This window comes from Fusarium flagelliforme (genome assembly GCF_020744385.1).
Source record: "Fusarium flagelliforme strain FIESC 12 MPI-CAGE-AA-0113 chromosome Unknown B0J16scaffold_6, whole genome shotgun sequence".
Taxonomy (NCBI): domain Eukaryota; kingdom Fungi; phylum Ascomycota; class Sordariomycetes; order Hypocreales; family Nectriaceae; genus Fusarium; species Fusarium flagelliforme.
Window position 1 is genome coordinate 476,369 of NW_025763508.1, and position 27,503 is coordinate 503,871.

At 49.7% G+C, this 27,503-nt stretch overlaps 11 protein-coding genes across 11 annotated transcripts; 5 read left to right on the forward strand and 6 right to left on the reverse strand.

Moving 5' to 3' along the window:
* Positions 1–67: 67 nt before the first annotated feature.
* On the reverse strand, positions 68–2,497 carry B0J16DRAFT_308186 (LETM1-like protein-domain-containing protein). The gene is made up of 2 exons (XM_046124870.1): positions 2,173–2,497; positions 68–2,115 (listed from the first exon to the last, which is right to left on the reverse strand). Exons 1-2 carry the CDS (start codon positions 2,231–2,233, stop codon positions 518–520), a joined length of 1,659 nt encoding a protein of 552 aa, XP_045979725.1. The 5' UTR covers positions 2,234–2,497; the 3' UTR covers positions 68–517.
* Positions 2,498–3,867: 1,370 nt separating this feature from the next.
* Positions 3,868–5,795, reverse strand: B0J16DRAFT_364064 (glycoside hydrolase superfamily; the record flags this gene model as incomplete). The annotated part of the gene is made up of 3 exons (XM_046129917.1): positions 5,400–5,795; positions 4,979–5,348; positions 3,868–4,932 (listed from the first exon to the last, which is right to left on the reverse strand). The coding sequence occupies exons 1-3, from the start codon at positions 5,765–5,767 to the stop codon at positions 3,868–3,870; spliced, it is 1,803 nt and encodes a 600-aa protein (XP_045979726.1). The 5' UTR covers positions 5,768–5,795.
* Positions 5,796–7,512: 1,717 nt separating this feature from the next.
* Positions 7,513–10,787, reverse strand: B0J16DRAFT_346348 (uncharacterized protein). Its single transcript, XM_046128437.1, has 2 exons — positions 8,059–10,787; positions 7,513–7,993 (listed from the first exon to the last, which is right to left on the reverse strand). The coding sequence occupies exons 1-2, from the start codon at positions 10,457–10,459 to the stop codon at positions 7,617–7,619; spliced, it is 2,778 nt and encodes a 925-aa protein (XP_045979727.1). The 5' UTR covers positions 10,460–10,787; the 3' UTR covers positions 7,513–7,616.
* Positions 10,685–12,081, forward strand: B0J16DRAFT_374231 (uncharacterized protein; the record flags this gene model as incomplete). Its single annotated transcript, XM_046130594.1, has 2 exons — positions 10,685–11,568; positions 11,618–12,081. The coding sequence occupies exons 1-2, from the start codon at positions 10,887–10,889 to the stop codon at positions 12,079–12,081; spliced, it is 1,146 nt and encodes a 381-aa protein (XP_045979728.1). The 5' UTR covers positions 10,685–10,886.
* Positions 12,082–13,222: 1,141 nt separating this feature from the next.
* B0J16DRAFT_346353 (P-loop containing nucleoside triphosphate hydrolase protein) lies at positions 13,223–14,808 on the forward strand. Its single transcript, XM_046128438.1, has 2 exons — positions 13,223–13,742; positions 13,794–14,808. Exons 1-2 carry the CDS (start codon positions 13,586–13,588, stop codon positions 14,441–14,443), a joined length of 807 nt encoding a protein of 268 aa, XP_045979729.1. The 5' UTR covers positions 13,223–13,585; the 3' UTR covers positions 14,444–14,808.
* B0J16DRAFT_290485 (ER lumen protein retaining receptor-domain-containing protein) lies at positions 14,793–16,586 on the reverse strand. The gene is made up of 3 exons (XM_046124256.1): positions 16,186–16,586; positions 15,773–16,132; positions 14,793–15,725 (listed from the first exon to the last, which is right to left on the reverse strand). Exons 1-3 carry the CDS (start codon positions 16,198–16,200, stop codon positions 15,060–15,062), a joined length of 1,041 nt encoding a protein of 346 aa, XP_045979730.1. The 5' UTR covers positions 16,201–16,586; the 3' UTR covers positions 14,793–15,059.
* A 44-nt stretch (positions 16,587–16,630) lies between these two features.
* B0J16DRAFT_346356 (LicD family-domain-containing protein) lies at positions 16,631–18,380 on the forward strand. Its single transcript, XM_046128439.1, has 6 exons — positions 16,631–17,174; positions 17,237–17,246; positions 17,301–17,469; positions 17,517–17,822; positions 17,870–17,997; positions 18,050–18,380. Exons 1-6 carry the CDS (start codon positions 17,051–17,053, stop codon positions 18,093–18,095), a joined length of 783 nt encoding a protein of 260 aa, XP_045979731.1. The 5' UTR covers positions 16,631–17,050; the 3' UTR covers positions 18,096–18,380.
* A 260-nt stretch (positions 18,381–18,640) lies between these two features.
* On the forward strand, positions 18,641–20,858 carry B0J16DRAFT_167123 (uncharacterized protein). Its single transcript, XM_046122332.1, has 4 exons — positions 18,641–18,733; positions 18,793–18,841; positions 18,892–20,530; positions 20,577–20,858. The coding sequence occupies exons 1-4, from the start codon at positions 18,724–18,726 to the stop codon at positions 20,820–20,822; spliced, it is 1,944 nt and encodes a 647-aa protein (XP_045979732.1). The 5' UTR covers positions 18,641–18,723; the 3' UTR covers positions 20,823–20,858.
* Positions 20,508–21,645, reverse strand: B0J16DRAFT_346363 (HSP20-like chaperone). The gene is made up of 3 exons (XM_046128440.1): positions 21,594–21,645; positions 21,305–21,507; positions 20,508–21,244 (listed from the first exon to the last, which is right to left on the reverse strand). The coding sequence occupies exons 1-3, from the start codon at positions 21,604–21,606 to the stop codon at positions 20,894–20,896; spliced, it is 567 nt and encodes a 188-aa protein (XP_045979733.1). The 5' UTR covers positions 21,607–21,645; the 3' UTR covers positions 20,508–20,893.
* A 180-nt stretch (positions 21,646–21,825) lies between these two features.
* On the forward strand, positions 21,826–23,181 carry B0J16DRAFT_346364 (CDK-activating kinase assembly factor MAT1-domain-containing protein). The gene has a single exon (XM_046128441.1). It carries the CDS (start codon positions 21,874–21,876, stop codon positions 22,957–22,959), a length of 1,086 nt encoding a protein of 361 aa, XP_045979734.1. The 5' UTR covers positions 21,826–21,873; the 3' UTR covers positions 22,960–23,181.
* On the reverse strand, positions 23,180–26,088 carry B0J16DRAFT_290489 (ANTH domain-containing protein). Its single transcript, XM_046124257.1, has 5 exons — positions 25,622–26,088; positions 25,261–25,498; positions 25,017–25,207; positions 24,842–24,953; positions 23,180–24,777 (listed from the first exon to the last, which is right to left on the reverse strand). Exons 1-5 carry the CDS (start codon positions 25,667–25,669, stop codon positions 23,489–23,491), a joined length of 1,878 nt encoding a protein of 625 aa, XP_045979735.1. The 5' UTR covers positions 25,670–26,088; the 3' UTR covers positions 23,180–23,488.
* Positions 26,089–27,503: the final 1,415 nt, after the last annotated feature.

A 27,503-nucleotide genomic window follows, 5' to 3' on the forward strand; every position in this document is an offset into this window, starting at 1 on the left:
CAGGATGGAATATATAGAGGTATAGATAGTTTAAAATTACTGAAGGATATTCTTATTTTTACTCACACTCTCATTGACTCTCATGCTGTTTTCTGACCCTTTACTCCTACTTCCCGTGGCTGTAGTGACGACTCTTGCTCTCCCCTCAAGTACCCCTCTATCAAGATCTACGTCCGCAAACGATGACGCAGCTTAGCCAAGGGTCTCACAGGCATCAATTAACTTAGTAGACAGTTCAAGGACACTACAATTGATACCAAAAATGCTCACGCTCATATGCAGAAAATTATATATACAGATAAAATCATTCAGTGGAATCTATTGCTTCCCAGCCTCGAGAGTGGTCTATCCCAAACAAGTAATACTGGTCCTCTCAATGCTGGGCCCAGTTATTGATACAGCGCCTTTCCCATCCCGCCTTGATGCCATACCATCCCATACAGTCATACATATGAAACAACACTCCCAAGTCATGGTACATAAAGCCAAAAGGCTAGTTTCTTCCTCAAATCTCCCTCTACTTCTGCTCCTTGGACGAACCAGAGCTGGCATGGATCTCCTGCTCTAGTGATTTGGCAGTCTCGGCGGCCTTGTCCAACTCGATCTCTGCCTCAAGCATCTCACTAACTTGCTTCTTGCCGAGACCCTCGGCTTGAGCCTGGGCGAGTCTCTCCTCCTTCTCGTCGATATCATCTGTGTCACGAGGAGTGGCGAAACCGGAGCTTTGACTAGCCTGGTCCTGCTCTGCCTCGTCCTCGATGAGCTCTTGCTGCTCTCGGATAACCTCGAGTCGCTGCTTGTTAGTGGCAGCACCCTCAGCGCTGTGAACCTCAAGCTCGATCTCGTGGTACAGCTCCTCGGGAATAGCAGACATGACACCAATGAGAGCCTCGACCTGGTTGTGGCCCTCACCGGAACCTTGGCCGTACATATAAGCGTTGCTCAGGACAAGGAGTGTTGAGGGGACGCCCTCCTTAAGTCGGAGGTCGAGCCAGGTCTGGAGGTCGCCTCGCATACGGGCGGGGGAAACGCTGTGTGTTCGGATGCCACGAGCAGCACAAGCAGCCTGGAGCTCAGCAACGGTCAAGCTGTCAACACCCTCGTAGCTAATGGCCTTGTCGTCGCGCTTGATTTGACGCATGCGGTGACGGATCTGGTATCGCAGCATCATGTCGGTTCCGAATGTGCTGAGGTTCATGTACTTGCACATGGACACAAGCTGGGGTCGTGACAGGTTGTCGAGGGTAAGATCATCACGGAAGGCCTTGCAGATCTTGATGACGTCCTGGGCGGTAGGTGTCTCGCCTGTTGCGCGCACCTTGCGGAAGAAGTTGGAGAACTCCTCCTTTTGTGTTGTTGCTTGGCTTAGTGGTAGACCCTCGCCAAGTGTTTGTCTCAAGAATTCGCTGACCTCCTTACGTGTTGATCGGAGGAGGGTAGCCTTGGCCTCCTTTGACTTTTGTCCCTCGAATGTGCTAGGAAGCATGTTGGGGAAGAGCTTGAGGGCAAGAGGTAGAAGTGCCTCACCCAGGGGCACGATAATGAAGACGGAGAAAGGCACTAATCGACCGAGATCCTGGACCGTTCGCTGTAGCTGCTTGTTCTCACGACGGGTGAGCTCGTATCCGGCGGCCATCTTGAGGGCCAACCTCCAACTGATCTTGACCTCAGCAGCGAGTAGCTTGGATCCATCCCAGTAGTGGTGAGCCTCCTTCTTGACCTTCTCCCAGAGAGTAAGCTTCTTCTCCTCCTTGGCCTTTTGGGCGGCATCAGATTTCTCCATCACACCCTCATTGGTAGCCACAACTTGTTCCGTATCAGCCTTGGCGCTGGCTGGAGCATCGGCTGACTTTAGGACTGAGGTATCATTGGGGTTCTTCTCAAGCTTCTTGTCCTCCTTCTTGGCAACCATAGAACCGCTACCATCCTTGGGAAGAGGCTTCTTAGCCTGCTCGGCATTGAAGCCCGGGGGTGGACCAGAGCTGGAGGGATCGGGTCGGTGATGGTCGGTACTCATTGACCGCGGGATCAATAGGGCGATGGCGGGGATTTTGGCATGTCGACTGACGTGGCGACCAAGAATGGCAGGAGTAACACCTCGAGAGAGGGCCCGGGCTTCGGTGGGTTAGCACGAAGACAACAACAGTAATCGGTGAAAAAGGCGGTGCTCACCATTTCCCATCAAGGGGTTCCGGGCAACCGCTCTACGAGCGACGTTGGAGGAAGCGCTCATGGCGAGCTGTGGTGGATAGTAGATGGATGTGCAGAAGTGGCGGATACGATAGTAGCGTATAATTTCTTAATCTCGGCGCAAGGTATTCGTGGGTGTATCGATGTCGAGTCGAGTTGTAGAGTAGAGAACGAAAGAACAAAGTGTACAGAGACGAAGAAAGGGACAAAATTGGATGCAAAGTTGAGATTCTCCAAGCGAAGAGGCGTCGCCCGCTAATGGCGAAAGGGTGTGGTGTAGTAGTGTACAGTACGGAGTACAAGAATAGTAGATGGTTTGTGGTGATGGGATTGGATGGATGTCAAGTACATCTACCCATCCTAGCTCCGTCTCCCGCTGACCGGGGTTCGCCGCATCCGGGGCGGAATAAGTATTGTTGCGGCAGGGCTTACACTGGTTGCATCCAATCCCTGTGCTCTGCTTGCGATTGACAGGGGGCTTGCGTCAACAGAATCTAGAAGAAACAGAAGCACTTGCGATCACGTGATGTCCGGTAGTGCCGAGTGTATCCTTTTGTTGGGACTTGGGACTCTGAAGGAGTGCTTTTTTTCATCCCCTGCATGTGACTGTAACTCGGAGAATTGGTCTCAACAATGGCTAAAGCCCGATGTTATCCCCGCTACGTTTTTGTGTTTGTACAGCGATTTTTCCAGAAATCCCGGGCTATTCTGCCGAGATTCTGCAATGGCTGCAAGTCTCTGACTTCGTTTTCTGGCCTCATTTAAGAAGGGATTGCTTGCAGGCATAGGCTTAGTTGTCGTAGCAGCATTGGCCAGTCGCCTCGGAGATTGTGAAACAATGTTCAGACGCTTTAGACTGTTTCTCCTATTGTTTGATTGGTTTCGAAATTGGACAATTAATTGAGTCAATTGTCTGCAGCAACGTCGCACATCTGGTCTCACTCATGGTCTAGACCATTTCACCCCACAACATTCACTGTTTAAGGCAGACCATCCCAGTTACCATAATTTTAATTGGTAAAGTGATCACTGTTTTCGCCTTGTATGACTTGCAACCTGCGGCATGATTAAGACATCAATACGATGCCACCCCTTTGGTAATGAAGCAAGCTTAGCTGTGTGCTTGTCACTAGTATCATCGGTGAGAGCATCGTACGTATTAATGATATCAGAAACGATGACAGTATCGTCAGTTGGAGTGATCTCCTCACCCTCAGTACTTTCAGTCATACCTCCGTCGGTGGATGAGGCGCTGCTGCGGCGCTTTCAGGTTCTGATATCATGGTTTGAGCTGTTCAAAGCATAAGAGACAAAGTATTTGCCAGTCTGTGCTGAATAAGACCAGGGATTTGGGCTGTTTATTTTTCCCACGTACGTCTTAAGTGTTGAAATCAGAATATGACGTTGACCGAAATGGTTCAAGATACGCATGTTTATGTAGGTGGGCTACCGGGTAACAGAAGATGTATCCTCTAAGACTTTGGGATACTAAGAAAAGAAGCCTAACTTATACTGGTCTAAGACAACATAAAGAGCTATCTAAATGTTTTGTCTCTAAGGCTGTTAGCTGATGTTCAACTCACATGAGCTGTCTTCAAGTATGGTGATACACATTCATATTTATTAAAGCCCTTCAGGCAAGCTATATCATTATCATTTCACATCTCATCTATCCCACTAAGAACTTTCACAAACATCCTTATACCGCAATCCATGTCCATACTTGAACAAGAGCTCTCCATCAAAAGGCACATCCTCCTTCTGCGCATCGGCAGCAGCCTGAGAAACAGGCAGACCAAAAGGCAATTGTCCCTCAGGACCCCAACCATCAGTGCCAAAGATAACATCGAGGAAGGCATCGTGACTGCTGCCGTAGCTAGCAAACAGAGCAGCAGCGCTCTCAGCAACTTCAGGAATCGCAGCGGCACGGTTGAGACGGATGTCTACGATGGTGGGTAGAGTAGCGTAGATCTTGGCCTGGCGAGCCTTTTCTGTGGCGTTGTATTCGATACTGCCGTTGTTGATCATCGCGGGCAGACCTGGAGCGGTGGTGGGCTTGAAAGGTGAGGCAAGGCGGAGGAAAGCGTAGTCAGCGTCCTCGGGGTTGTCAACGACAGTAAGGTTGCGCTGCTCAAGAGCCTCTGCCTCCATACCCTCAATGTAAAACTTGGCATCAAGGGCAGCAAGAGGAAGAGGAAGAATATCGTCCTTGTTGGTAAGCATAGTGAAAGCGCGGCGCTGAGTCTCGTTTCCAAGACGGCTGAAGTAATCGTTTCCAGCAATGCGAACGGATCTTTCAACGTCAACAAAGGGGTTGTCAAAGAGACCAAGCTCAAACTTCTCTCTCATCAGCTTGCGGACTGACTCGTCGATGCGAGACTCTTGGACAAGACCCTTCTTGACAAGCTCGATGATGAGCTCGGGCTTGGTCTCACCACCGAAGATGTCACATCCAGCTTCTATAACACGACGAGCACGCTCAAGCTCAGTTGCTTCTTCAAGGCCCCAGAATCGGGTGGTGACGATGCCCCAATCGGTAACGACGATACCCTCGTAGCCCATCTCCTCTTTGAGGAGGTCGGTGACAATACCCTTGTTGAAGCCAAAGGCAACCTCTTCCCATGAAGTGTTCATTGGGCGAGAGTAGTAGGGCATCATCTGTCTGGTTCCAGCAGCAATAGCAGCCCTGAAGGGGATCAAGTGGTACTCCCGATTGTCACCGGGGTAAGTTGCGTTTTTGCCCTGCTCGTTGTTAGACATCGACCACAACACCAGAAACTTGACATACCCAAGGGAAATGAGAATCCTCGCCTAATTCCATGGCCCCGCCGCCTGGAAAGTGCTTCGTAGTGGCAATAACTGAGTGAGGACCGATCTTGTCGCCTTGTAGACCCTTGATGGCTTCAACCACCAAGGCGCTGGTGAGGTTGGCATCCTCACCCATGGTACCTGTGATACGGCCCCACCGAGGCTCAGTAGCCAAATCGATTTGGGGATGCAGAGCCTGTCGAATACCAACGGAAATATACTCTTCTCGAGCAATATCGTGGAACTGACGGACAAGCTCGGGTGATCGAATAGCAGCGAGGCCCAGAGGCTCAGTCCATCGAGAGAAGCCTTGCGCAACCACGGAAACAGCATTCTCATCCGTCCAGCCACTAGAACATGTTAATTAGCATATGAACCTCTGGAGATGAGATATAACGTACTGTTGAGGGTCGGAAGATATAGTGATGGGAATGCCGAGAGGTGTGCTCAGAGCAAGTCTCTGAAGTTTGTTATACCAGTTGGCGACACCACGAACATCATTAACACCACCACTCAGAACATACGCAGTAATGCGCTTGTCAGTGACAAAACCTTCAATGGTCTCATCGAAGGTATTGTTGACAACGTTGGTACGAGCGTGGAACATCTGACCAGCCTTATCCTCGAGGGACATGCGGGACATCAAGTCATCAACACGCTTGTCGATACAGAGAGTCTTGTTTCGGTAAGGGGGATTGGCATCTTGTCGAGCGATCGGGTTGGCGATGCTCATGGAGACACCTCCTAGGAGGAGAATACTGGACCACATTGTGAAGTAGAAGGGAGGAGTGATGGATAGAAGACCGACGACTGGTTCTGTACAGTGACATGGCCGATCACTTCATGTTATATACTCGAGAAGCTCTCTGTCCAAGTCTATCCACGATCTTTGGCATCTCGTCGTGTTAGTCAAGTTAGGCAATTCATCCCATCATCAGTCTCTTCATTCGGACCGACCGTCAAGATCCTTGCCTGCTTAAGTCTGAACTCTGAACATGAGATTCAATGTCGTAGTTTACGGATTATAATTCCCTTGGCCAAATCGGGGGACCAGAGTTGGCCGTTCAGGGCTAAGAGACAGAATACTTAGGTCAGTTTAGGTCAGCTTAGGCCGCTGTAGACCAGGGCTTAGACTATTTATTAATGACACCCTAAAACATAGACGTCACCTTTTCTTATACCTGGTATATCGGGGACATAAAAGTTCCTCATCTCATGACCGATCCAATGACGATGCCTTCCGACGGATCTTCGCCTACATGCTGGCTAAACATCGGAAGGATAACGACGTAAAAAGAGAAGATTTTGCAATGCCAAGAGAGTAAAACCTGGTGGTTTGACGGAAATACGTGACTAAAACGGGTGAGGGTTCGCATGACTCGACCATAACGCGGGGATAATCTGGGGACTGCATGCTCTAAACCGTTTAAACATGCGGGGAGCACATACAAGTTTTCGGCCCTTTTTATTGAATCCCATGACTCCAAATCTCGAGTGTCGATGGAAAGAGAACAGAGCTATACCATACCGCCTGTCCGGGTGGACTTTTATCATGGATATCATACGTAACGGATACCACTGAGTGGATGTATCGTTTAGCCAAGCCTGGAACAAATGGAGACATCCTCAGTTACTGTAAACATTATTGCTGGAGATATTCTCGACAAACGCAGACTTGAGGTTGGAGAAAGGTTGCCGGCTTGGAGACGATCCACTGCCCACATCCCGATGCAACTCTATTCCAGCTACGATCAAGATGGGTTTATATTCGCTGATCATGGATGCAATGCGACACCCCACGATTTGAAGCTCGGGAACTGGTCACGGCAATTGAGAAGAGACTTGCTCGAAATCATATGTATTATGTCTACCATTTCACGAATTGCTTCATTCACGATTGCATTGTTCAGTATATTTATATGTATGTACATTACTTGCATGTAGACGCGGTGTTATTGGGTATTTAGCCATGTCAGCATCAAATCAGGAAAGTAAGCAAACTTATAAGTGAGTAAGTCAAGGAACGCACAATTGTAGTCAATCATTGCATAAAAAGAAGCTTGAAAATGAATTAAGCTTAATTGCGGTGACGTTGTTCACCCAGACTAAGCTTGGATATCGGATTGACCGTGCGTAGAGGAACCTCGGGACGATGTACAACACCATCACCAATCGAGTGACACATATCCGTAGACTGCTCAATTCGACTTCCTGCAGATTTCCGACCATGTCGGATTCCTCCATACCTCAATGACTTGATTTAATTCATTCCCTCAGGTCATAAAGCGGGCTAACTAGGTGTCCGATATGATCCGATGGAAGCAGGTAGATAGATGTCAGAAGAATGGTCCTCTAAGACTTAGCCTGCTGAAATAAAGTAGCCTAAGTGTTAGCCTAAACTAGCATAAGGTGACTAAATTATTTCATCTCTTATGCTCTCGGTGGACCATTCTTCTGATACCCTGACTCCTGTCCAGTCCTGCATGCAGAGTTCGAGGTCTTTGTGTTACTCCCAGTTTTAATTCTTGCATTTCTAGGTCCATTTGCTACTAAAAAGGCCATGAGAAGGCACATACCAAAAGCAATCGGGTATAAATCACACTTGAACATTCGTTAATCTAAGGGATAACCAAAGGTCCCTCTTCCACTCTCCCACTCCTGCGTTTCGCCGCCTCTCCCGGCGTCTTAAGTCTCCGTGAAGAACCCTCAACACGATGCCATGCCGTAGCCATAAAGTCGGCGGTGACACTCGAAACAACATGGGCGTTAAGTTCCCGCTGTTCACATCTGTCCTCTTCTTCCAGTCGGGCTTTTTCCTCCTTACTCATATTCTGGCGGCAGAGGCTTTTGATCTCATCCATGATGTGCAGCAGGACAGGTTCTGGACAACGGTTTCGCTCCGCTGCATGCTCCGCCTTTTGAACATATCGTCGTGTGACATCTGTAGCACCTTCGATAGAGAAGGCTATAGCATAACCAATATCCTTCCTCCAGCCTAATTACGTAATGTTAGTGTTCATGTCTTGAGAGGGCAGGCAATGAATCAGCGTAATGACTTACCTCTGGCGTATAGGTCTGGGAAATCAAAGGCTTCCTCGCATGGATCAATATGAACCCATCTCTTGTTATGTTCCGAGTACACCTCGGTCCACACATGGTCCTCGCTGTTCCATACCCATCGCGCCCTGGCGCCCATCGCCCGGCAGAACATGGTAAAGCAATTCACCCACTCACCAGATCTCCCTCTTCTCGTTTGAAGTAGTTTCCAAACGTCCCCATATCGGGGGAATCGCTCGTATGTTTGGCAGTTTTGCCCTGGACATCTATAAAGCTCGACACGCCGAGCCCCATAAGCTGACTCTTCTGACGTTGGCGCAGTCATTCCTACAGCAATCATTGAAGACAAGCATATCGGACATGCTGGGTTATTTACCCAAGTGAAAAAAGAGCGTTTGAACCATCGCAGCATTGCCCGGATGAGGCAGTCACTGTATCCCCACTCAGGCCGTCGTCCATCGCCAAATGACTCTGCTTCGGCTTGGAATATCATGCTCTCTTCTTCAGCTTCGATGTAGAGTCTCGCTAGCGGGATGCTGGTCAGAGCCTCGTCGAGTAACCCTGGGTTCTCGTACTTCGTTGGGGTCAAGGAGAGGGATATCATAAGGCTGCGAAACTTATGGGAGTCCCGATCATTCACATCCGGAGGCTGGGGGAACAGCGGTGTCCGCACTCGTCTTCGGCTTTGGGGTCGTAGCAGTAATGCTTTTCCATTGTCAGTTGCAGTATACCGCGGAACCGACTCTCCATCCGTGGGCGGACTATAGGGCGGAGTTGTTTCATCCTCAGTAGATGGAACTGCTTGTTCAATAGAGGCTTGGTGGGCAATCCTTGATTGCTTCAGTTCATCCAATAGTTTGGTTCGCCACTGCTTCTCAAATTGGCTTCGCAAGCCGCGAATCCACGTTTGGCTGTACTCCGATGGTTTAGAAGAGGATGCCGTGATGGACTTGGTGTGTTGCAGATTCGTAGCAAAGTCTAGCTCTTCATCATGCGATACGGCCCCAGCGAGGGGCAGACGAGGGTGATGCTTTGCTCGTGCTCCTATGTCTTCGAATATGCGTGCAAATGGTATCACAATTGCAGCGCCCGAATCCGTGGACCCAGCCACAATATGTCCATACAGGTTCCCAGACTCGGCGTCGACGATCCAGGAGCCACAGTCCCCGGCTTCTAACCGCGAGTCCAAGAGGACGTTGTAGACATCTTGGTACAGACTGCTGTTAGGGAGGCGGGCGTACAGGGGAGTGCCTGACATAACTCCTGTAAGCGTTCCTCTGGAGGTGGAGGCCAGAATCTTGACGTCCTTGGGGCCGTCTGTGACAACATGCTGGATCGTGGCTTCGCCCTTTGCAGAAAAGGAGGAAGAGTCGATTTTGTTCGCGGTGCAGTGAATGGGCTTGGTCACCTCGATCAGGGCGTAGTCGAGACCAGAAGGTGGTTCGTCGAGGGAGGATAGATAGACGTGTCCCAGATGTTGTGGGGGCAGGAACGTGCTCGGTGAAGGTCCTTCTTCGAGAACCCGACGGCTCTTGCATTGTAACTCCTCTTGTATTGCTTGCCTATCTTGTATGCTCGGCGAGAGTGGTGGCTGCAGCATCCTGCCCTCAGTCAAACTTGCGTATTGCGGGCTCATGGCGACATTGTCGGCTTGTGCCAACCAAATTTTCTCACAGGCCGCCGATGCTACTTCGTCCACCTCATCGTCGTCGTCGTCAATCTCGAATTCATCGTCGCTGATCTCGTCCTCTGTGTAGCTCGGGGCCGTGTCGGGGTCGAACACATGACCTGCTGTGGTGTAGTAGAATTTGTCCGACAACTGGATGATGCCACCGACAGTAGCTTGTTTGTAACAAGTTCCGTCGCCCATGCTTGATTCAACTAACAACGGCATTCCGCATGGGTTGCTCGTGAGGGAGGCAAAGACAGGTCGTTGATCGGTGCCATCGTCTGCCAACTGAACGAGCTGATTGAAGTCGGGCGGTCGAGCCATATGGGCTGTCTTGATACCAGGAAACTCGTGGAGAATGCCGCTGTCTTTAATTGCACTTCTCACCTGCTTACGATGCGCAACAACTTCGCAGCAAAACAGGATGGCTGGACTGGCAGTCTTTTCCGACTTGCCGAACATGTAGATAGACCAGGTAACCCAGCTCGATACTGGTTCGACGGACCTCTCGAGATAGGCCTTGATCTTTGGGGCCAGCGTCGCGAATGCGTCTCTCGCTGGTCCTTTGGCCACCCAGCATAGCTCGTTTCCGACCTTACCAACCTTGCCTATCAGGCGGCCGACGGACAACTCTGGTTCAGGCCATGCGAGAGGTTTTGTTACCGACCTGCCACTGAGTATGGCGATGCCAGTCTCCCAGGATCGCAGAGGGGACGTTACGATTTCCAGCGGCATGGTTCAATGTACCTATCTCATGATATCTTGCGGAAATCATGAGAAACATGGTTTCTCAAGATGAGAATTGCCCCTCAACACTGATGGATGGGATTCAGCCTTAGCTTGGGGGCTGTGTGTAGAGGCTCATCGCGCTGATGCGGCGTAGCATCCCCCAATTGCAGCGGGATGCAGCTTCATGCATGATGCACCCGACAGGGCTGCCAGGTGGGTGTTAGAAGAATAAGACTTAGGCTACAGAAATAAAGTAGCCCAAATACTAGCCTAAGCTAGCATAAGGTGGTTAAATTATTTCGTCTCTTATGCTCTTGGGGGCCAATTCTTATAACAACCTGAGGGCTGGCTGCCTCGCCCGCCTTATAGTCCGTCAGCGTCCCTGATCTTTCGTGTGAACTAAACATACCAGAAGACGACTAGAATTGTGATTATGGCAGAAAAAACGGAGCTCGATTCGAGTCTGCTGGATCACCCGCTGTCGCAACTTACCAAAGCAACAATAGCCAACGAGTACTGGGCCTATCAGCATCAAGACCAACACCTCAACAGTAGGGACTTAGACCTACAATCCTTTTGGACATACTACAACAAAGAATGCGCCAGGGCTCTTCACAACGGTGGGCGATACGTGGCTTTGCGATCGCACCGTGATGTGGTCGACTGCATTCACAAACTGAAGAGCGGAATGCTGCGTCATGACATCAAGGAACACCTGCGAGAGAAGCTCACAGCGCCTCACGATAATGAAGACGAGATGCTCGACAACTCGATAGATTTGGCTGCCAGTCTGCTCTTGATGATGAGTTTCAGCAGCTTCGCGTACGGCTTCTCTGGTAGAAGCCATCTCCGTTGGAGTCATGGGTCCCTGGAGAGCTTTGTGTCAGCCTACTTTGATCCTGGAGCTGCCCAGGCCAAGGAGAATGTTAAGATGGAAAAGATATTCACTGCGCACAACTTGTGCCGCATCGCAGGGCTGGATATTGTTTGGACTGATAACTTAGTAGACCATCTCCGATTGATCGATGATGATCAACGTGTGCACATCTTCCATCATGCTTCGTTCCTATACGCCCAACAGCAGAGGTTCACAATCCTTCACGACCACTCAATGTGTTAGTCCGCTGACTTGTCGTTGCAGTACCGACTCCCTACTACCCAAAGGTCTCGCGGACGAGACGTTACAGACGTTGGCACTCCTCTTCCCATCCTCAGACGAGAAAACAAGGCATTGGTTCGTCAATCAGCCTCGCGCGGGCGTTGATAGACGAGTCATCCAGTGTGGACAATTAAAGACAGATCATCGGCAAACTGAAAGGTTTAGATTTTGGAATGATCGTCTTGTCGTGTTGAAGCAGGTCTTTGACGAAGCAGAGCCGAAATCATTGTCGCAATGGTGGCATGATAGGCGGAATGGCGTCCAATGGTACGGTCCCTTAGAAGCAAGCACATTGTCATCTGCTAATACCGGTCTCATCAACAGGTACACATTCTGGGTAGCCGTCCTCGTTCTTGTGTTGACGATATTCTTTGGGTTGGTGCAGAGTATTGAAGGTGCTTTACAAGTGTATGCCTCCTTCAAAGATATGGAAGACGAAGAATCTCCAAGTACGCGTTACGTTATCTAGGCCGTTGCTACTAAAAGCATAAGAGACGAACTCAGTGATTAGGCTTTTGCCATTTTAGGTGAATTTTAGACTGTTTAGCGTATCCTTAGACTAGAAGGACAAGCGGTTAAGGTAAACAACTCAGTTTCGCCTTCCTGAATCTCATTGTCTTGCATGGGAATTCACAACTTCTATCAAAGGCATAAAGATAAGCTGGAGAATAATACTCCAATGGAATCCGCAATGAATGAGAACCAGCAGTGACGCCATAACAAGTTACGGCTCTACAATAACCGCGCCCGTGCCCACCTTGATCATTGAATCTTGTCCTACCCTATGGCCGATACAACCACGGGTATGCACCGTCATTTTGCTCGTGCCGAGGTGCTTCTCCTCAAGCGTCAGCCATGGATTTGGAAAATCCGGGGTGCTTGGAAATCGAATTTGACTGGTTGGTAATCGTAGCACGTGCTTGGAATGCCGTTAATAAGAATAACGCCAACTTGTTTCGACGACACCCTCTTCAATATGATGACTGTCGATGTACTATCAGCTTGTGATTCAGAGTAATTAATGCCAAGGGCAAAGGGACGGGGATATGGGAGTCATTGATGCGGATGTACGGCGCCAAGAAGAGCCTGCACCTTTTCCCCAGATCGACAAGATGACAGCCAGAAATGAAACAGAATATTTGCACATTTCCTCCGATCTTATTGTGATGTTCCGGACTTAAGGCGAAATGCCGTTGTCACCACTGCTGGTCTGCCACATTTCTCGGCCTCCGAAATGTCCCGGTGGAGAATCAATGAGAGAAACTCATGATCAAGTGCTGATTTCAGTGTCGTCATGTTGCACAACTGTAAAATCCATTGTGATACTGTAAATAATCTAGACTTCTCCAGACTCAATAGAAGCCAAGGCCAAGTGCAAGCGGCAAGCCACGGAAGCGACTACCGTGCCCACCCTGACAACCGTTCCTGCTTCGCACGGTCCCACAACCATCTCAACGCCGTGATCCATGGACCTGTACTTCATCAGCCAGCAAATAATAGGTGGAATGGCAAGTACCACCCTTGCGCCTCGAACTCTCAACACCAACACCATCTTTGCGCCTTCTGTCGCCCTATCTTAAAGCCCCCCCACTTCCAACCTTCCAACCCATCCTCAACTCATCTCTCCTCCTCATCCTTCACTTTTCTTCTCTCTCATAATACTGTACGAATCTACCGGCCTCTTCCCCCACCAAATCTTCTATTCCTTGTTTCTTTTTGCCTCAAAATCCAGCGCCTATATAATTATTCTCGTCCCTCCGATTTCGGGTTTACTGGCTCAACAACTCCCCGCGCCAGCGCCGAATCATCGTACCATTGACCTCAACAAGAAACGTTAAAATTGCAACGACATTTGGACGCATCACCACTCAAACGCAACGCTTTTGATCACGCAGCAAGCTTAAATCTTACGCCAAGCTTGCTCTTCAATTGCACTTTACTCGCGACGGCCTCATCGTTACAGGTCGCCTAGAATGAACCTGAACAAGGCCGCTCGAGTTATCCTCTTTGGTGCGCCTGGCGTTGGCAAAGGAACCCAGAGTGAGCGCTTGCTCTCTCGTTTCCCTCAACTCAATCAGATCAGTACTGGTGATCTTCTTCGTCGAAATGTCAAGGACAGGACACCACTCGGTAAGTTTTTGGATCAAACCCCTCCATGACGAGTGCTGACAATTTCCACAGGCATCAAGGTCGAGAACACCATGAAGGCCGGTGGTCTTGTGGCCGACGATTTAATCCTACGACTTATTTCTAACGAATTTAAAACTCGTGGCTGGCTTGCCAAGAATGGTTCAGATGTTATGACCCTTTCATCCGAAGCAACAGCAATCGAGCACTCTTTCAACAACAACGCTGGCGTCGAATCCTTCATCAACGCTGCACCTTTTCTCGACGGGCACAGACCATCCGAAGCCTCAAACGACCCCTCAGCTTCGTTCATCCTTGATGGCTTTCCCAGAACAGCCTCCCAGGCCGGACCTCTCGACAAGCTTATTCCCATCAACCTTGTTGTCTCACTCAAGACACCTGTTTCTGTAATTCTCGAGCGCATTCTCGGACGTTGGGTCCACGAACCCTCCGGCCGTGTCTACAACACCAGCTTCAATGCGCCAAAGGTCCATGGACTCGACGATGTCACTGGCGAGCCCTTGATCCAGCGACCGGATGATTCTGAGGACGTCTACCGCGCCCGATACAAGAAGTTCCAGGAGACAAGCGAGCCTGTTCTGAACCACTATGCCCAGAAGGGCGTCCTTGTTGAGATTGAGGGCATGAGCAGCGACGAGATCAGCCCAAAGCTATTCGCCGAGTTTGAGAAGCGCTTTGTCTAAGAAAAAAGAAATACCCTATGGGTCAAGACGTTATGTTATACTATATGATTATTTACTTCGTTCGTTTTTGGTTTAGCTTTTATTTTGGTTACTATAGGAGTTTATCGCGGCGAGGAATGCTGCTGATGGAGTTGCAAAAGACAGGACTGGCTGTCCTTGTCAGATGGCGCCAAATGATGGAAGGAGTTGTTTGTCCCTAAGGATGGTGGCGATTTTGTACGGGATTGTTTGCTTTGGACTGGACTGGTTGAGCGCGGGAAAGGGCTCATGGGCAATGTTTGCCTGAATGATATCCACACATCGACCCCTTCTTGATTCGCATCGCGAATGTGACTGACACCATGACTTTAAGTGACTGAATTGGATTGAATCTCATTGAGATTGCTGTAAAAAAGTCCCGCTATGTATACATATCTTAACCCAAAAATCATGGCCCACCTTGGCCTTTCCATCTCTTCTAACGCAATTCCATGCACCGCATTCAACGTTTCACCATATGGCAAATCGAGTCGTACCTTTCAAGACATTCCAAATAAACAATCCGTCATACTCCGTCCGAGTTCATCCTGTAAAAGCTTGTAGGGAAATGAAAGGCTGAGCTTGTAAGCTTCCCAGATTAGTCGCGCCAGCCCTCGCCTCCCTGGAGACCGCTGGGCTGACCTTCTGTTTGACCGGGTCGTAGAGGTGTGTTCTCGTCTTCATCGTCGTCGAGCGCGCGCGCAAGCTCATCGGGGTCTTGCATCTTGGCATCAGGGTCAACGGGACCACCGAATTCGTCATGGTTGCGGTTGTGTCGCTCCTGCTCGAGAACGCCGTCGTCTGCGCTGACCGAGATACCACGAGCTCCCCACTTGGGACGAGCCCCGCGCCTGTTACCACCCTGGTCATCGTCAAAGCCACCAGGACCGCTCTCCTCATCATCATCATCGTTAACGAAGCGCTTGCCGAAGATGCGACGGAGAAGCCAGCTGCGGCTCATGTCGTCAGCGTCAACGATACCACCACCACGAAGCTTGACGCGCTGGCGAGTGTAGTAAACCCAGGCAAAGTCGATGTAGAGAGCTGTCTGGATGACACCGAAGATGACGGAGATGACGTTGGGGCCTCGGCCGTGCATTTCGAATTCGCGGATGAACCAGTTGATGCAGTAAAGAGCACGGTAGGAGCCGAGTGCGACGAGGTAGAAGGAGTCGATAACGGTGGGTACGGTTGTCTGTCTCAGGAGGAGAAGCTGAGGGAGGACGCAGACGGATTCGAGGATTTGAGAAAACACCCACATCCACTAGAAGACGTTAGCATTGTCGTGATTTGGGGGATTGTATAACGTACAGTTTGGAAACCTCGATGCTCGGCACTCTCAAAGATGAGCATGACGATAGGCGACAGAATGAAGGAGCCACCGAGAATGACAGCACCAATCTTCCAAGACATCTCACGCTCGCGGGATCGAGGGTAGATCCATTGCATAATAGCAAGAATGTAAATCGACGAAAGGATGTAAAAGATCTTGAAGACTATGTTCCACGGCACACTCTCCCTGAACAGATCAAGGTATCGGGTGCAGAAGACCAGAGCGTAGAGCACCTGGGTAATCAGGGAGACACCCTCTGCGCTGCGATTTCTGTGGATGGCGAAGATGAGGATGCATTTCGAGAGGGCGTGGGACAAGTCGCCCAGAACACGGAAGAGCTACAGAATGTCAGTCAGTCGCTGATGTTTGGAGTGGTTGTGTCGCAGCGTACGTTCCACGCGCCCATTGTCAAGGGCGGGTTGCTCAAGAGTGAGCTATCGAGAAGAGGTTATCGGGATGGTGACTTGCCCGCAGCAAGTTTGAGGTCGAGAATTGATGGCGATGGAGGAAAAGATGAAGAAGACAAGTTGTCGAGTGGTGCAGTTGTAGGGGTAGCTTAGGCAGCTCTAGCTTGGATTGGTGATGCGATACGGGAAGAAGAGGTGGAGTCGTTTCGCCTGGGAACTGGGGAACTGGGGGCCTGGAGCTTGCGTCAGTGCTGGTCCCTTGCCTTAGGACTTAGGTGAACCTGAAAGTCAACGTCAACCTCTCGGGGGTATTTCAGCCACGGCGGTTACCATTTCCGGTCAGCTGCGCCTCAGGGAAACGCATGCCTGGAGAACTGGTACAAATATTATTGCCTAGAAGTTTTATATATCAGAAATACTACATTTTATATCCTGTAATATATGACCTCGATGCTACCATTGGTGACGCGGATCTAACGGGATGTGGTGGGATCAGGGGTTATACTTAGGGACTGTAGCATGGGCCACCAACTTAATGAATGTTTGTACAATGAATCGCTGAAACTGCCGTTGAAACTCAACTTTCTCTGCCTCAACACTGGATGCCCAATTGCCTTCTCTTTCCCAATTTTTTTTTATCAACCTTTGTCTTCAATAATATTCAAACGCTTTGACTTAGACGTAGCGGTTGGATGTCACTGCCGCTCTAGCTCACAGTGACTCCTGCAACTCTTCCCTTGACCAGCCCCTGCGGATTCAAGCGAAACATCCTCAATCCAGTCCACGTCACCTCACGATTTATACCTGAAGGCGCCCACTATCTCAAGCATCGGTCAATTCAATCTCACGATGAGGCTATTGGCCTTCTGCGCCGTGCTTTGGCTTGCCTGTGCCACCGCTTTAACTGTACCTGATGGTGAAAAGATTGAGAAGAAGCTAGCGAAAAGAGATGATCCTCCACGAAAATACTGGCGTAAGTTACCAACCAGTCTTGGTCTGCTTTCAGAGTTGCGATGTCTTATTAACAACTACTAGATGAGGCTCAGTAAGTGTTGCCCTGCAAATTATATCCCGTTCATGTACTTACGATAACGCCAAGAGGCCATCTACACTATATCGGCAAGTATTTCGACGAGGCTCTTGAACCAGCTGCCCAGAATGCACGCATCAAGGTCCTCATGCAGACATACCTAGCGACAATGCGAGATTTAGGAGTCCAAACATGGTTAATGCATGGCTCTCTACTCGGTTGGTGGTGGGGAAAGAAGGTGAGAACTCAATGTTATACGGTGAAATCTTCTAACCAAGCCACCAGGTTATGCCATGGGACTTGGATGCCGATGTCTCCACGACTGAAGCGGATATGTACTTTCTTTCCGCCTACCACAACATGACCATCCACTACTACCAGTACGATGGATGTCCAGATGGATGTTATTTCCAGCTGCAACTAAATCCTCATTTCAAGCATCGTGGGAGGGATGATTCGAAGAATGTCATTGATGCTCGTTGGATCGATATGCAGAATGGATTGTTTATTGACATTACAGCTGCACGATATGATCCTGGGCACAAGCAGGGTGAAGGAGTCATGTATGACAAGAATGATCATGAGTTCAAGGTATGTCTCTGGCTGTTTGAGCGGTAATTGTACTGACTTGCGATCAGGACAAGTACATATTCCCACTTCTTGACACCACATTTGAGGGTGTTCCCGCCAAAGTTCCCTACCGGTATCAGCAAATGCTTGAATCAGAATATGGCAAGGCAGCTGTATCAAAGACTGACTACAACGGGTATGTGTCAAGAAAGTTAACTTGTGCAAGTCTCTGGCTAATAAGGAATCAGGTACCGATTCGACACACAGAGGATGCAATGGTTCCCTATGAACTGAAGCTTTATGTCGGGAAAGCATGATTTTGGAAGTCAGTCTAGTCTTGTTGAGCAAGACATGTATCATGGTAAAAAAAAGTATAGAATGGATTTAATATGCGGCACAGTAACGACAGCCGTTTTGACGATCAGGTGGGTTAACAGAAGAATCATCCTCTAAGGATTAGGCTACCATAATAAAGTAGTCTAAGCTAGCATAAAAGTGACCAAATTATTTCGTCTCTTATGCCTCCACGGGCCAATTCTTCTAATACCCTGAGGACGGTTGAGTTTGTTTACTTTAACGGTGGTTTGCTAAGAATCACCATGTTTTCCACCGCTGTATAATAATAGTTTCCTACATAAAGTGTTTTTTTTTTAGTAATCGATTGCGCAATTGTAATTCGTGTATAGAAGTATTTGAGATACTCATGAGAGACATGATTGTTGTCATGATGGTCATGGCTTAATTGGATGCCCCGCGGATCCAGAACGCGTCTCCCCACACGCGTTAGCATCTCAAACATTACTTCATCAACATCACATCGAAAAAGTTCAGCCGCAACACCACAACGGCGCATTGTTCTGACCCGCCACTAATTGACGAATTTTGATGCGCCGATAATTACTGACTACAATCATTCCCCGCCATGGCCACAGGCATGTGTTACTAGCCTCCCAACGACATACATCAGACCGAATGCTAATACCAGCAACAGGCCAGCAGGGCCGCGATCAGCGGCTACAAGAGCGTCTTCGAGGTGCCCAGTACGAAACATCGACCTTAAATCCGAGGGAAATCGCTAATGCGACCGCAGACGCACCAATATTCAGGACGACTCTTTTAACCTCGACTTCAATCTCGATATTGCTGGCCTTAACATAGCCAGCTCGACACCTGCCGCTCCGAAGCCCGCACCGCCAGCATCATCAGCGAATACTTCTGCTAAGAGGAAGAGATTGGAGAACGAGCCACCTTCGTCGCAACGGAGCGCGAGAAGACGGTCCCCGAGAATAAGATCTGATGATCCATACGACTTGCCTGATACATCTAAGGAAGAGGGCGCGCAGGATACTTCAGGCGAAGCTGAGGCGGAAGTCGAAGATCCCGCCATCGATGCGGTGGAGGAACCAGAAGCCGAACCGGAGCTCGAACCACAGCCAGAACCAGAAGACGAGCCAGAACCAGAGCCAGAACCAGAGCTACCTAGCCCAGCGCAATCCAGCGAAGCGACAGAAGAGAATGAACCCGAGATCGAGTTACCAGTTTTGCCGAATGAGAATGGCTCCGTATCAGATGCTAGACCCTCGAGTCGCAGGACCGAAGATGTCCAAAGTCCTCCAGAGGAAGCGCAAAACATGCAAATCGACGCTTTGTCCTCGACCACACGCATACATGCTGCGCTTGCAGAACAAGACAATGCACCTCCGTCTTCGTCGCCACTCGCTAACAAAGTACGCCGAAGCGAGGGTCCTACGATAGTTCGATCGAGAATGTCCTACAGAAGAGCTTCGAGAGCTACAGAAGTTAGCCAGGATGGGGACGAGCCAGACCAACCCGATCAGGCTCCCGCAGATGACGAGCTCACGGAGGACGCTCCAAGCGAAGATGAACCAAATGTTACGGCGGTACCAGTTGAAGAAGACGTTGCGATGGAAGACGAGAATGTGCAAGAAGAGGAAGAAGCTGTCGCAGAAGCAATTGATGCGATCGAAGCAGCCAAAGCGCTTGGTAAAAAACGCCTTCGAAGGAGCCCTCGAAGGAGTCCCCCGTCTCAATCCCCACAAGCAGAACCCGAGGAACAGGCTGAAGAAGAGGAACGAGCACCAAAGAGACTCCGTGGACGACCATCAGACAGCCCGGCGACACAGAGGCAACCGGCGACCAAACCGAAGGCCACGACTAAGGCAAAACCGCGAAAGGGCGAAAAGCCACTGCCGAAACAGGTGCGAAAAGCAAAGGAAGCCGAGAAAGCCCGACGAGTCAGTGACGGGTCAGCTATCGAAATTACCGTGCAGCGCTTTGTCAATTTTAAGAAATATGGCAAAGAGGCTGGAGAAGAAGATCCTCTTCAGCTCGCTGGGGATGTTCCATTCACAATGAATGGAGAAACAGTTGTGGATGTCTTTTCGCAGGTCTGTCTGGAAGTCATTGATGGAACAATTGCAAAGATCTATGAGACGCTTAGCACCACAGAAGAAAAGGACAAGAAGAAGGAATGTCGAATAAAGATCCTGGCCCTCGAGGCGTATAAAGAGGAACTCAACGGTCGATTACTTCAGCAGGCAATCCATCTGAACGACTGGCAGACGCTTCGAAAGCGAGTTCGAATCGTGCAACGAGAGAAGCTGTCTTTACGAGAAGAAATTTTACGTCTCAAGGCAGAGAGAGAACAGGTTGCTTTGAGAATGGATGCAGTACGCATCAAGCACGAAGAAGATACCAAAGAGTCAAAGGTAAGTTACTATTGGTATTCTCTCAGCACTTGGCTAACCTCTGCAGCATCGACTTGACACCTCTGCTATAATGCACGATGTAGATATGGCGGTAGAACGGGGACGAGATGCCCCTGAACTTTCGCGTGCCCAAGAGAAGAAGGCCGATTTGGCTAACCTTGAACTTCTTGTGGCACGCATTACTGATGAAGCCAGCTCAGCGAGCTCCGCAGGCGGAATGCTCCAACAGGTCAAAAACTTCAATGCCTTCCTTGAACGTGCAGCAATTGCTATGGAAACAAAAGGCAGATGATAAAGCACCACGACAGCAACGAACGAAACGTCTTTTTTATAAACTCCAGGCGATCATATACTTTTTTGGTCTCACTGAATCTTGGCCTTGCTAAAGTCCATCTCGGGGTGCTGCTCCTGGAACTTCTTGAGGATATCTGCCTTCTTCTGCTCGTCAGAGCTGGGAAGACCCTTCTCCTTCTGCTGCTGGTCGAACATCATCTTCTCGACCATGCCACGGGTCTCACCATCAAGGTCCGACAGCTTGGAGTTGTCGGGCTGGATCTTGGTCACGTCGATCTTGGGGGCAGAAGTGACAACGTGAGCCCACCACTCCATCTTGTTGACCTTGTCGAGGTGGATCTCGACAGTCTTGGTGCCATCTGAGTTGGTGCTCAGAGTCCAAGTCGAGTCGTCAACGTGGACGGCGTGAGGCAGGTCGCCCTGGAGTTGGGTTAGATTTGTAAGATATCACGGCTTGGAGAGTGATTGTTGTGTACATACCTGGATGATTGGATCCTGACCTTTGATACCCGCCTGTAGGCTCTGCTTCTTGATAGTAATGACAAGATCCCTCGACTTGAGGTTTCCGGGCACATCAAAAGTGACGTTGAGCTCAGAGATAGTCTGAGTCCACTTGTAAGGCAGGGCAGCTTGCTCCTGGGCCTCCTGGGCCGTGGCGGCGGCGGTCTCAGCGGGTGTAGGTTCTGTCATGAGTCAGTATGCTTGGGGGTGAAGCTGTGGGATATTTCTTCTCCGCAGAGACTATCATATTAATATAGTTTGGACATACCGTTGTCAGCCATTGTGATGAGTCGTTCAGTCGTGATATGTTCTGACAGAAGTCGATGGAAGCTGTTGGGTATGAGAGAAGGCTGACAATAATGGAGGGGCAGACTCAGAGTGGGGCGATCTCTCCCAAAGCTTTGACCAATGGGGTAGTCACCGTCAAGCCTCTTATCCCTGTAGCTTCAGCCGTGCATTTGACATAACCACGACTGATTATTAACGTTCATCTTCCAACACAACAAAGCATTTTTTCTCTCCCTTCAGCACGCTTGCAATCCGCCAAAATGTCTCGCGCAGGCGTTGCATTTCGCAGTGCAGATCTCAAACCGACATCACCCGGCCAGGAGCAATGTCCCGTCTGTAAGACAACCCGCTACTTTAACCGCGACATGGAGTTTCGCATCAATCCGGAATGCTATCACCCCATGTGCAAAACCTGCGTCGAGCGCATCTTCAAAGACGGCCCCAACCAATGTCCCACCGCAAATTGTCACAAAACACTTCGTCTGCGAGGCTTCAAGACAGCGTTCTTCGCGGATCTAGCTGTCGAGCGAGAGGTCGATATCAGAAGACGAGTCGCGGCTGTCTTTAACAGAACCGAAGAGGAGTTTGAGACATTGGACGACTACAATGAGTACCTTGAAATGGTCGAGGACTTGACCAGCGATCTTGTCTACGGAAATGATGAAAAGAAGCGAAAGGCGGAGGCCAAATTGTCCGAGTGGGAAGCTAAGCACAAAGCCGACATCGAGCGCAATAGACGCCTGGCGCGTGAATCAGACGATGCCCGTCAACGCCGCATCGCAGCAGAGGAAGAAGAAGCGCGCCGCCGACGCCTACTCGAACGACAAGAAGAACTCGACGAAAAAGCCTCCGCGAAGCGCTTCCGCGAAGAAATGCTCGATTCCCTACAGAGTGCCGAGATGGGCCGTGCGACCGAAGCGATGGATAAGATCATGCTCAAGAAACGAGGCCAAAACAAGCGCGACGCCGCTTTTGGAGCTGCCGGCGCTGGAAGTGGTCTCTCGATCCGAGGATTGCGCGAGAAGAAGGGTCCTGTGGTGGATAACAAGCCCTACGATCCCTACGGCGGTGTGCGCGTCATGCCGCAACGTGTCGACCTTGCGCCTGAGAAATTGGCGACATATTCCAACGAGTGGGTCGAGATTACACGAACAAAGGAAGCTTTCAAGGCTGGTGGATATAGCCCTGATGAGTTTCTCACAAGAGCTTTGTTCGAATGTTTCTCGGGATTGGGTGTGTTTGTGGATGAAGAGAAGGTCGAGAAGAGTGTTTCTACAGCGAGTGCCAAGGAGGCAGCTGTAACGGGAGATACAGGGGGCAGAATGGACGTTGATGATGGTTTTTAGATGTTTTTTTTCTTGGTTTAAGGGCATAGCTATGGCGTTACGGGGAGTTTGGGAAAATTGCAACGAAGATTATGGCTCATTAGAGAAGTTATCCTCTAAGATTTAGAATGCCAATACAGAGTGGCCTAAGTTCTGGTCTAAGCAGGCATAATATGACTAAATCATTTCGTCTCTTATGTTCTCGGCGGCCAATTCTTCTGACACCCTCACGATAGAAGGAACTTAATATGATGAATAATATTTTATGACTGCTACCATACTATTCCAAAAGAAATAACTACAGGAGAGGATCGATGACAGTCTTCGTCGGGAAACTATGTCCCCCCTGAATATGCCCATTATTTAATCATCCTTTCGCTTTGTAATACTCTTTTCGATCTCATCCCCCTGAAAACGCCTCGCTTACTATGTGGAAAGGGAGGATGTACAGCCAGAAATGGAAACAGATGTTGCGCTGAGAACCGCTGTGCGGATATGTGGATAGAAGCTAGAAGAATGTTGTTGATAGTGTTGAGAAACTCGTCTTAGTTTATTGTTGCCACGGCGCCTGCTGAGCTGGTCGAGGGAATACGGGTACAGTTGGGATTTGATCGAAACCACCTCCGACGGCTTGCTGGTTCGCTTGCCAACCCTGGCCGGTGTTATGGTTGACAAAAGCGCTCTGTCGGAAGGGGTTGGTAGTGCCAGTGGCTTGAGGAGCAAGTGAAGCACCGGCTGTTTGTGGTCGTGATTCCTGGGCTACCGGTTGCATCGCGGCATTGCGAGCAAAGGGGTTCGTACCGGTCGGTGTTGCCTGCATAGGGGCTGCTTGTTGCTGTGGCTGCTGGGGTGGGGGTGCTTGGAAAGGCGAGTTGGAGTTTTGAGCGAAAGGAGAAGTGTTTTGCTGTGGTGATGATCGGGCGAACGGGTTTGTAGATTGGCGGTTAAGGTTTCCTGTGTTAGATGATGGTAGGCCTGTTTGCTGGGCCATTAGCATGGATTGGCGGAAGGGGTTGGTGCTTCCTGTCTGCATAGGTTGAAGCCCCTGGGGCGATCCAGTTTGAGCAGGCTGTTGCTGAGGAACGGCATTGGTGAAGTTGGCCATTGAATCTTGGGGAATTGGAGAAAGTGAGTTCTGTTGAAAACCTGGTTGCTGAGGAGTGAAACCACCAAATCCGGCTCCTGTAAAGTCTGGTTGAAGTTGAATTTGGGGCTGTGGTTGCATAAATCCGCCTGTTTGTTGCGGCTGCTGGAACGGACTGTTAGACGCAAAACCAGTAGGCTGTGCGGCAAAGCCGTTTTGTTGAAACTGCATGCCAGTCGGCTGTTGCTGGAAAGGCTGCGGTTGAGGTTGGGTTTGAGGTTGAGGGTTCATGTTCATGGGCGTCTGGTTTTGCTCGATAGAGTCAAAGAAGTCGATCAGATCCGGATCTGGACCCTTGTTGGCTTGGGGCTTGGATTCGGGTGCGTTGTTGACAGTTGAGGTGGCTCCCATTTGAGGAAAGGGGTTGTTCGATGCAGGCGCTGGGAAATCGTTACTCTTCTTCTTGCTGAGACCTCCTTGCTTCGAGCTCGATCCACCACCAATCTTCTTGACGTCCTGCTCGGCCAGATACTGTCGTCGGTGAACCTCGAAATCGGGATCATGTAAGTACTCCTCCAGCTGACGTCCGAGGTTAACAGGAGCATGCTTCAGCTTAGGAACCTCGACTCTGGTGTGGTGCTCGTGCTGTCGCGCTATGCTAAGATATTGAACAACGTAATCAGTCTGCTTCGTGAACTTCCGATAGATGGCCATGGCACGCTCGGCATCCACCTTTGACATCTCGAAGAAGTTACCTTGATTGGAATGTTAGCCATCGCGGCAGGCTGAGACAAGAGGGGGAGGGGCAAGGGAACCAACCAAGAATACTAATCAGCCCTTGGTTAAGAACTTGGAATAGCGCCAAAAGATCCAAGACAAGCAGTCGGAAAACAGTTATAGTGATTTCGTTTTCAGGCTCACTCTCCATTACCTGGAATTTATTAGTGTCGGGTTCGAGAGTGGTCCGACGCGGGCAGCGGATTTATTGACTCACGTCGCATTTTAACAAGGCTTCAAGTTGGTGTTGCACAATCTCCGTCTCTCGTAATAAGCCCTTCTCGACTGAAAGCTTCTCAAGTCTCGACTCCGAAGCGCGTACCCAGTCAGTCTTTGTCTTTTCGTATGCGCGGGCTCGTTCAGCTAAGTACTGAGCATAATGTCGGATATTTCGTCCTTGGATTTGTGCTGCCAATTTGTCAATCGCCGAATCCATGTATGCTGTTAATGACTGAACCCACCATCTGTAAAGCTGCTAATGGCCAGTACATTGCGGTGTGTCGAGAGAAAGGCCAATGTCACATCAGGAGAACCCTCTCTTATCATAAGGTGCACCGTAATTAGACTCTTGAAGACGATAGTCCATGTCGAATCGCGGAGACGGTATGTGAGTGCGCGAAAGACCTCGGCGACACCAGCTTCGCCGGAATGGGTAGCGACAAGAATATGCTCGATGTATTTCGTCTTTGGGGGAGCATTCTGTAGCGGTCAAGAGTCAGCACCAAGCTGTAAGCGAAGCTACAATCCGCAGAAATAATTGTGCTCATATGATGGTTGCTGAGCTCCTCAAGAATTAAGCGCGCCGCCAAGAGATACACGTACCTTGATCTTGGTTGCGCCCTTGACGGACTTTTCGAACGAGCTCGACATGTTGTCTGCAGTTGGAGCTCAATGGATCTATATCAAGCTTACTGTACGAATGACAGAAGTTCGGACGACGGACGTTGCAGCGAGTGACGGGGGACTGTAACGGATAATGATGCGGTGGAGTGATGCCGGGGTTTCGGGAATCGATGCGGCGATAGAGATGACTGTAATGAAGATGTCGCCGTGTCGTGTCTTGTCGAGTCGAGTCGTGTCGTGTGGCTTCAAGTCCAGCGCAAAAGAGAGGGACTTGAAGAAGAAAGAGAGATTGACCGAGAGAGACAACGAGTGTGCGTCCGTATCCGCGCCCGGGGGACGTGGACGATTCTGGGGCGTGGTAGGACAAGGGGAGGGGCGTGTGGTCGGGCAGGTTGGACCTGACTCTGGTTGATTTTGGGAGGGACGGCTCTGGCTTTGGAGGTTGGGTTGGGCTGTAGGACAAGAAGGTGGAGATGGTTGATAAGGAGGTACTTCTGCCAAGGACGATTACAGAGGCCTCTTCACTGGTATCCCCCAAACTCTTGTCCTCCGGAACCGTGCTCTACTCCGATATTGGCGGGCACTATCACTAAATTCCAGGGGACGCTACGAATGTCGTCACCATGGATTCTTTCATTTCAAAGGGACTTGATGCGCCAAGACGCTCCACTGAAGGAGATGGTGATATCCACGAGAGATGAGAAAATCTGGGGACTGGCAGCTTTTTTCTCTTCTCTTCGCGTCTAGACATGCAGACATTCGGAAGCATTACTAGGTACAGAACAAGAGTTTGCAGCTGTTTGTTCACATTCGGATGCTTGTGACATGGCGTTTTCGTTCTTCACGTATCACGAAAAGTCCTTTCATCTCGGGCCATACGAGATTTAGGCAAGAGGTAATCACCGTCACTCAAATTGCACAGGGTTCAATAGTTGCAGACAAAATGATCAATTCATTTCTAGATAAAGATAGCGTAGTCTCACTTGAAACTCGCTCCCCCAGTTCCCCATCGCAAACTTTCTTACCTTTCGGGTACAGTTCAATTTCTGCTACCAGGTTTCCCCAGTGGCACGAACTAAGAATCCCTTTCCATTCTTCATAAGTCAGAGCTTTTTTTCAACGCGTCCGATGATAAACAAGGTCGGTGTGTCGAACGCCCATTTCATGGTACCAACCTCACCTCGCCCAGAAACCGCTTAAGCTGCCCCGAAAGGCAGAGGGTTTCTGGGTCTGGAGAGGAGGCACTGCATCATATTAAGCACGCGGTTCTCATCATCTGCGAGGTGATTATTAGCGATGGGTCTTGAAGGATGCGTTTGCGTTGGTGGTACTCACATTTATTTGAATGGAAGGGTCATAAAGAGAAAAGAAAAGAAAAAGAGAAGGAACGCGATCCGCGCAAAATTTAAAGGCTTTGCGGCGGGCCAGTAATGTGGGGTTGCTCACCATGGCTGATATTCGGCTGTTCTTCACCGAACAACTCACCCTACACCTCTGACAAGCAACCCTGCGATAAACGATTGACAAAGTAATGTGTCTCAAGTGAGAGCTATAATCAAGAAAAATCCATATTGATAGAAGAATGGGCGTAATTTATATCGTAGTTACTTATATACATGCTGCTGTATGGTTTCATCACATTGTTCCGTCAATTATTTGTACTTGAGTCCGACATCGAGGGATGAAACCAAACATAGCGCCTTGACTCTTGTCGTGGAGTGCTTCGAGGCTAACGTACCACGGAGACCCTCACACAATAGAAAAATATCTTCCAGACATAAAATATGGGATCCTGCTGAAAACACTCAAGCTTCGACGAACGTCAGTCCAAGCTGGGAGTGTTATACGACTTTGGTAAACT

Excerpts from the sequence above, each read along its gene's own strand:
- B0J16DRAFT_308186 (XM_046124870.1), bottom strand. The coding sequence starts at position 2,233 with ATGAGCGCTTCCTCCAACGTCGCTCGTAGAGCGGTTGCCCGGAACCCC. Across the intron at positions 2,116-2,172 it reads GAACCCCTTGATGGGAAATG|CCCGGGCCCTCTCTCGAGGT; the intron begins GTGAGCACCGCC and ends AACCCACCGAAG.
- B0J16DRAFT_346348 (XM_046128437.1), bottom strand. The coding sequence starts at position 10,459 with ATGCCGCTGGAAATCGTAACGTCCCCTCTGCGATCCTGGGAGACTGGC. Across the intron at positions 7,994-8,058 it reads CCCAGACCTATACGCCAGAG|GCTGGAGGAAGGATATTGGT; the intron begins GTAAGTCATTAC and ends TTACGTAATTAG.
- B0J16DRAFT_346353 (XM_046128438.1), top strand. The coding sequence starts at position 13,586 with ATGAACCTGAACAAGGCCGCTCGAGTTATCCTCTTTGGTGCGCCTGGC. Across the intron at positions 13,743-13,793 it reads CAAGGACAGGACACCACTCG|GCATCAAGGTCGAGAACACC; the intron begins GTAAGTTTTTGG and ends CAATTTCCACAG.
- B0J16DRAFT_290485 (XM_046124256.1), bottom strand. Across the intron at positions 15,726-15,772 it reads AGCATCGAGGTTTCCAAACT|TGGATGTGGGTGTTTTCTCA; the intron begins GTACGTTATACA and ends AACGTCTTCTAG.
- B0J16DRAFT_346356 (XM_046128439.1), top strand. The coding sequence starts at position 17,051 with ATGAGGCTATTGGCCTTCTGCGCCGTGCTTTGGCTTGCCTGTGCCACC. Across the intron at positions 17,470-17,516 it reads GTTGGTGGTGGGGAAAGAAG|GTTATGCCATGGGACTTGGA; the intron begins GTGAGAACTCAA and ends CCAAGCCACCAG. Across the intron at positions 17,823-17,869 it reads AGAATGATCATGAGTTCAAG|GACAAGTACATATTCCCACT; the intron begins GTATGTCTCTGG and ends ACTTGCGATCAG.
- B0J16DRAFT_167123 (XM_046122332.1), top strand. Across the intron at positions 18,842-18,891 it reads GAGCGTCTTCGAGGTGCCCA|ACGCACCAATATTCAGGACG; the intron begins GTACGAAACATC and ends ATGCGACCGCAG. Across the intron at positions 20,531-20,576 it reads AAGATACCAAAGAGTCAAAG|CATCGACTTGACACCTCTGC; the intron begins GTAAGTTACTAT and ends TAACCTCTGCAG.
- B0J16DRAFT_346363 (XM_046128440.1), bottom strand. Across the intron at positions 21,245-21,304 it reads GTCAGGATCCAATCATCCAG|GGCGACCTGCCTCACGCCGT; the intron begins GTATGTACACAA and ends ACCCAACTCCAG.
- B0J16DRAFT_346364 (XM_046128441.1), top strand. The coding sequence starts at position 21,874 with ATGTCTCGCGCAGGCGTTGCATTTCGCAGTGCAGATCTCAAACCGACA.
- B0J16DRAFT_290489 (XM_046124257.1), bottom strand. The coding sequence starts at position 25,669 with ATGTCGAGCTCGTTCGAAAAGTCCGTCAAGGGCGCAACCAAGATCAAG. Across the intron at positions 25,499-25,621 it reads AGGGCGCAACCAAGATCAAG|AATGCTCCCCCAAAGACGAA; the intron begins GTACGTGTATCT and ends TGACCGCTACAG. Across the intron at positions 24,954-25,016 it reads AAGCCTTGTTAAAATGCGAC|GTAATGGAGAGTGAGCCTGA; the intron begins GTGAGTCAATAA and ends AATAAATTCCAG.